The sequence below is a fragment of the Oncorhynchus clarkii genome, unplaced genomic scaffold, assembly GCF_045791955.1.
Source record: "Oncorhynchus clarkii lewisi isolate Uvic-CL-2024 unplaced genomic scaffold, UVic_Ocla_1.0 unplaced_contig_458_pilon_pilon, whole genome shotgun sequence".
Classification (NCBI taxonomy): domain Eukaryota; kingdom Metazoa; phylum Chordata; class Actinopteri; order Salmoniformes; family Salmonidae; genus Oncorhynchus; species Oncorhynchus clarkii.
Window position 1 is genome coordinate 295,001 of NW_027257958.1, and position 6,712 is coordinate 301,712.

Genomic DNA, 6,712 nt, shown 5'->3' on the forward strand with positions numbered 1-6,712 from the left:
GAGGGGGGAGAGAGAGAGAGTTAGCCGAGATGTAGACGATGATGCCAATGATGTTACTGAGTCCTGGAGAGGGAGAGGGGGGAGAGAGAGAGAGTTAGCTGAGATGTAGACGGGAGAGAGAGAAAGAGACAGAGAGAGAGAGAGAGGGCTGACCTGCGGAGACGAACAGTATGCCAGCGCTGAGCATGACGTTGTGTTGTGTCTTGTAGAACTCGCTGCCGGCCACACACACTCCTCCCAGAAACAACAGACCTACACTCATTATGGGGAATATACTGGAGGCTCTCACTGCTCCTTCAACACACACACACACACACACACACACACACACACACACACACAGACACACAGACAGAGAGAAAAGTCAAAATTACACTCAAAATTCAGTATGTGTTAAGTGTGTGTGTCTCTCTCTCTCTGTGTGTGTGTGTGTGTGTTGTGTGTCTCTCTCTCTCTGTGTGTGTGTGTGTGTGTGTCTCTGTCTCTGTGTGTGTGTCTCTGTGTGTGTGTCTCTCTGTGTGTGTGTGTGTGTGTGGCTCTGTGTGTGTGTGTCTCTGTGTGTGTGTGTGTGTGTGTGTACTCACTCAGTAGGTATTCTGCAGCATCCTGCTCATAGTCTGCATCCTCGAGGAAATAATCAATTTCTTTACACACCCCTGTGAACGTCCCTACACAGAGAACAGAGGTGTTCAGGGGGTTTCTCTACACAGAGAACAGAGGTGTCCAGGGGGTTTCTCTACACAGAGAACAGAGGTGTTCAGGGGGTTTCTCTACACAGAGAACAGAGGTGTCCAGGGGGTTTCTCTACACAGAGAACAGAGGTGTTCAGGGGGTTTCTCTACACAGAGAACAGAGGTGTTCAGGGGGTTTCTCTACACAGAGAACAGAGGTGTTCAGGGGGTTTCTCTACACAGAGAACAGAGGTGTTCAGGGGGTTTCTCTACACAGAGAACAGAGGTGTTCAGGGGGTTTCTCTACACAGAGAACAGAGGTGTTCAGGGGGTTTCTCTACACAGAGAACAGAGGTGTCCAGGGGGTTTCTCTACACAGAGAACAGAGGTGTTCAGGGGGTTTCTCTACACAGAGAACAGAGGTGTTCAGGGGGTTTCTCTACACAGAGAACAGAGGTGTTCAGGGGGTTTCTCTACACAGAGAACAGAGGTGTTCAGGGGGTTTCTCTACACAGAGAACAGAGGTGTTCAGGGGGTTTCTCTACACAGAGAACAGAGGTGTTCAGGGGGTTTCTCTACACAGAGAACAGAGGTGTCCAGGGGGTTTCTCTACACAGAGAACAGAGGTGTTCAGGGGGGTTCTCTACACAGAGAACAGAGGTGTCCAGGGGGTTTCTCTACACAGAGAACAGAGGTGTTCAGGGGGTTTCTCTACACAGAGAACAGAGGTGTTCAGGGGGTTTCTCTACACAGAGAACAGAGGTGTTCAGGGGGTTTCTCTACACAGAGAACAGAGGTGTCCAGGGGGTTTCTCTACACAGAGAACAGAGGTGTTCAGGGGGTTTCTCTACACAGAGAACAGAGGTGTTCAGGGGGTTTCTCTACACAGCCCTCTGAACGTCCCTACACAGAGAACATGTATATAGTACTAATATTACTACATACATTAAACATACTATAATATATATATATATAGTACTAGTATTACTACATACATTAAACATACTATAACATATACATAGTACTAATACTACTACATACAGGTATACATTAAACATACTATAATATATATATATATAGTACTAGTATTACTACATACAGGTATTCATTAAACATACTATAATATATATATATATAGTACTAGTATTACTACATACATTAAACATACTATAACATATATATAGTACTAATACTACTACATACAGGTATACATCTCAGCATACTATAAAATATATATAGTACTACATACAGGTATACATACATACTATAACATACAGTGGGGAGAACAAGTATTTGCTACACTGCCGATTTTGCAGGTTTTCCTACTTACAAAGCATGTAGAGGTCTGTAAAAAAAATGTATCTGCTCTGACCAACTGCCAGGTCAGAGCAGAGCAGAGCCTGACCAACTGCCAGGTCAGAGCAGAGCCTGACCAACTGCCAGGTCAGAGCAGAGCAGAGCCTGACCAACTGCCAGGTCAGAGCAGAGCAGAGCCTGACCAACTGCCAGGTCAGAGCAGAGCCTGACCAACTGCCAGGTCAGAGCAGAGCAGAGCCTGACCAACTGCCAGGTCAGAGCAGAGCCTGACCAACTGCCAGGTCAGAGCAGAGCAGAGCCTGACAAACTGCCAGGTCAGAGCAGAGCAGAGCCTGACCAACTGCCAGGTCAGAGCAGAGCAGAGCCTGACCAACTGCCAGGTCAGAGCAGAGCCTGACCAACTGCCAGGTCAGAGCAGAGCAGAGCCTGACCAACTGCCAGGTCAGAGCAGAGCCTGACCAACTGCCAGGTCAGAGCAGAGCAGAGCCTGACAAACTGCCAGGTCAGAGCAGAGCAGAGCCTGACCAACTGACAGGTCAGAGCAGAGCCTGACCAACTGCCAGGTCAGAGCAGAGCAGAGCCTGACCAACTGCCAGGTCAGAGCAGAGCAGAGCCTGACCAACTGCCAGGTCAGAGCAGAGCCTGACCAACTGCCAGGTCAGAGCAGAGCATGACCAACTGCCAGGTCAGAGCAGAGCCTGACCAACTGCCAGGTCAGAGCAGAGCAGAGCCTGACCAACTGCCAGGTCAGAGCAGAGCAGAGCCTGACCAACTGCCAGGTCAGAGCAGAGCCTGACCAACTGCCAGGTCAGAGCAGAGCAGAGCCAGACCAACTGCCAGGTCAGAGCAGAGCAGAGCTTGACCAACTGCCAGGTCAGAGCAGAGCCTGACCAACTGCCAGGTCAGAGCAGAGCCTGACCAACTGCCAGGTCAGAGCAGAGCATGACCAACTGCCAGGTCAGAGCAGTGCATGACCAACTGCCAGGTCAGAGCAGAGCCTGACCAACTGTCAGGTCAGAGCAGAGCAGAGCCTGGCCAACTGCCAGGTCAGAGCAGAGCCTAACCAACAGGTCAGGTCAGAGCAGAGCCTGGCCAACTGCCAGGTCAGAGCAGAGCCTGACCAACTGCCAGGTCAGAGCAGAGCCTGACCAACTGCCAGGTCAGAGCAGAGCAGAGCCTGGCCAACTGCCAGGTCAGAGCAGAGCCTAACCAACAGGTCAGGTCAGAGCAGAGCCTGGCCAACTGCCAGGTCAGAGCAGAGCCTGACCAACTGCCAGGTCAGAGCAGAGCAGAGCCTGGCCAACTGCCAGGTCAGAGCAGAGCCTAAACCAACAGGTCAGGTCAGAGCAGAGCCTGGCCAACTGCCAGGTCAGAGCAGAGCCTGGCCAACTGCCAGGTCAGAGCAGAGCAGAGCCTGACCAACTGCCAGGTCAGAGCAGAGCAGAGCCTGACCAACTACCAGGTCAGAGCAGAGCCTGGCCAACTGCCAGGTCAGGGCAGAGCAGAGCCTGACCAACTGCCAGGTCAGGGCAGAGCACTAACAGTCCTGGAGAGATCTTCCCTAAGGGGCTGTCAACTGTTCAATGGTCCTCAATACACAGCCACACACACACACACACACACACACACACACACACACACACACACACACACACACACACACACACACACACACACACACACACACACACACACACACACACAATTGATGTCCTTTAACAGGGTGTCCACTCATTAAACCACTTTAATGTTTAACAGATAGAGGTCAGTGTGTGTGGTGTGTGCGTCAGAATAGACAGAATACCAGAGGGTGCTTTCTCAAAACACGACAAGTGTCTTCAAGGCCATTTTCAATCTCTCCTGGTCTCTAATCAAGCCGAGGACCATTGTCCCTAAGAGCTCCAAAGTAACCTTCCTAAATGACTATCGCCCTGCCCCCACTCACATCTGTAATTATGAAGTGCTTTGAAAGGCTGGTCATGACACACTTCATCATCCTAGACACCCAGACCCACTTCAATTCTGATACCGCCTCAACAGATCCACAGAGGATGCAATCTGAATCCACACCCACCTGGACAAGAGGGGAACCAACAGATCCACAGAGGATGCAATCTGAATCCACACCCACCTGGACAAGAGGGGAACCGACAGATCCACAGAGGATGCAATCTGAATCCACACTGCCCTCACCCACCTGGACAAGAGGGGAACCGACAGATCCACAGAGGATGCAATCGGAATCCACACCCACCTGGACAAGAGGGGAACCGACAGATCCACAGAGGATGCAATCTGAATCCACACCCACCTGGACAAGAGGGGAACCAACAGATCCACAGAGGATGCAATCTGAATCCACACCCACCTGGACAAGGGGGGAACCACTACTAAAGAACACCAATAAGAAGAAGAGACTTTCTTGGGCCAAGAAACATGAGCAATGGACATTAGACCGGTGGAAATTTGGACTCTGACGAGTCCAAATGTGAGATTTGGTTCCAACGAGAGAGAGAGAGACAGACAGTGAGAGAGAGAGACAGAGAGAGAGAGAGAGACAGACAGCGAGAGAGAGAGAGAGACAGCGAGAGAGAGAGAGAGACAGCAAGAGAGAGAGACAGCGAGAGGGAGAGAGAGAGAGAGAGAGAGAGAGAGAGAGAGAGAGAGAGAAGATTCTGCAGCGATACACCATTCCATCTGTTTAGTGGGACTATCATTTGTTTTTCAACAGGACAATGACCCCAAAACACACCTCCAGGCTGTGTAAGGGCTTTTTGACCAAGCAGAGTGATAGAGTGTTGCATCAGATGACCTGGCCGCCACAATCCCCCGACCTCAACCCAATTGAGATGGTTTGGGATGAGTTGGACTATCTGTATCTGTTTTTATTTATTTTTAATTTGCAAAAAAATACATGTTTAAACTGTTTTTCGCTTCGTCATTATGGGTTATTTTGTGTAGATTGCTGAATACATTTTTTAAGGTAACAAGGTAACATAAAAAAAGTTCAGCGGTCTGAATATCTTCCGAAGGCGCCGTATAGTTATATATATATATAGATTACAAATGTTAGAGAGGTTCTTCCACTTTGAGATTATTTTATTTATATAATATATTTTGTGTAGATTGTTGACAAACAATGACAATTATATCTAATTTGAATCCCCCCTTTTAACACAACAAAATGTGTAAAAAGTCAAGGGGCTGCAGCTCCATTCATGGTGTATTTATTGTCCATTTATTCCTGTAGAGTCCCAATTGTATTTATAAACTCGGCGTGGTTGTGAAGGGCTCTTCAGCAGTCCACGGTAAACTCTACACCAGTTGTATTCGGCGCGTGTCACAAATACATTTGGATTTGATTAGTGTGTCTGGTTGTCCCCACTGGGCACATTTCTTCTTCTTCTTTTTTTAAATCAACGTTGTTTCCACATCATAAAAAAATAAACCAATCAACGTGATGACGTTGAGTCAACGCGGAAAACTGATTGGCTTTCCATTAAAGTCATCGTTGTAAGGGATTTTCCTATTTTTTTCCCCACGCAACTTTTAACTGAAATCCAATGATATTCATGTTGAATAAAAGGTCAATTGACAACTCAACCGAACCGTAAAACATAACTGAACGTCGAACTGATGTCGGTGCCCAGTGGAGAGGGGGTGTTCCCTAGGTTACTAGGTTGTTCTCATGTAGACGGTGTTGTGTTTAAACTCTACCGAATCGACAGCAGAGCCAGACCCCATCCGGACACCATCGGTGACCAGCGCGCGCGCGCACACACACACACCACACGAACGTTTAAAACTCTTAACCAAAAGATCCAATCAAATAGACACTTAAAACTGACCCCAAACTGCTATAGTTGTAATTTAAACCCGTAACCAAAAAGATCCAATCAAATCAATCAAAACAAACAACCGGTTATTAACGGTCACCTTCGAGACAACAGGTGCGCCAGAGCCCGGAGTGAGTCATCACCACCTCGTTCTTGCGGATGGTCTCGTTGTCATGGAGCGACGTCTTGGACCGGCAGACGCCCCGGGAGTACAGCCAGTAGTCCGTTCCCACTGCGATGGTCATCAGGCTGAACGCTATGAAGGATAACGCCGTGGTGACCAGCATCAGCGCTCCCCGGTTACACAACTTCATCACGGCGAAGGAAGTTACGGTCCGCTGCGCGCCTTCATTAAAGGCTTTCTGTACTTCGTTTATAGTCCAGGCTTCATAACAGCGTCAGCGGGAGTTTCTAGTTTCACAACAACTTTTAATCCTTCTTCATCTCCTCTTTCTTACGGTTTATTAGTTAAAAGTCCCAGGCATCCTCTTCTTTAGAGGGACGGATGGAAATGAGTGACTCCGTCATCCTCACTCAGAGACAGAATGTGAAGCTCTAAGTCCAGAGTGGGAGGTGCCTTGGAGAGGTCCACTTCCTGTATATTCATCATGATTGGTTTGGAGAGGTCCACTTCCTGTATATTAATCATGATTGGTTTGGAGAGGTCCACTTCCTGTATATTAATCATTATTGATTTGGAGAGGTCCACTTCCTGTATATTAATCATTCTTGATTTGGAGAGGTCCACTTCCTGTATATTAATCATTATTGATTTGGAGAGGTCCACTTCCTGTATATTAATCATTATTGATTTGGAGAGGTCCACTTCCTTACATGAATCATTATTGGTTTAAATATATATATATATATATATATATATATATATAT

The 6,712-nt window shown here is 47.8% G+C and overlaps 1 protein-coding gene across 1 annotated transcript in view; it reads right to left on the bottom strand.

Moving 5' to 3' along the window:
- LOC139394275 (voltage-dependent calcium channel gamma-3 subunit-like) overlaps positions 1-6,175 on the bottom strand; it is a 6,791-nt gene extending 616 nt beyond the window's left edge. Inside the window, exons 1-3 of the mRNA XM_071142303.1 lie at positions 5,925-6,175; positions 585-668; positions 154-294 (exon numbers count right to left, since the gene is read on the bottom strand). Coding sequence (XP_070998404.1) covers positions 154-294; positions 585-668; positions 5,925-6,138 — 439 coding nt within the window. The 5' untranslated portion in view covers positions 6,139-6,175. The remainder of the gene's footprint in view (positions 1-153; positions 295-584; positions 669-5,924) is intronic.
- Positions 6,176-6,712: the final 537 nt, after the last annotated feature.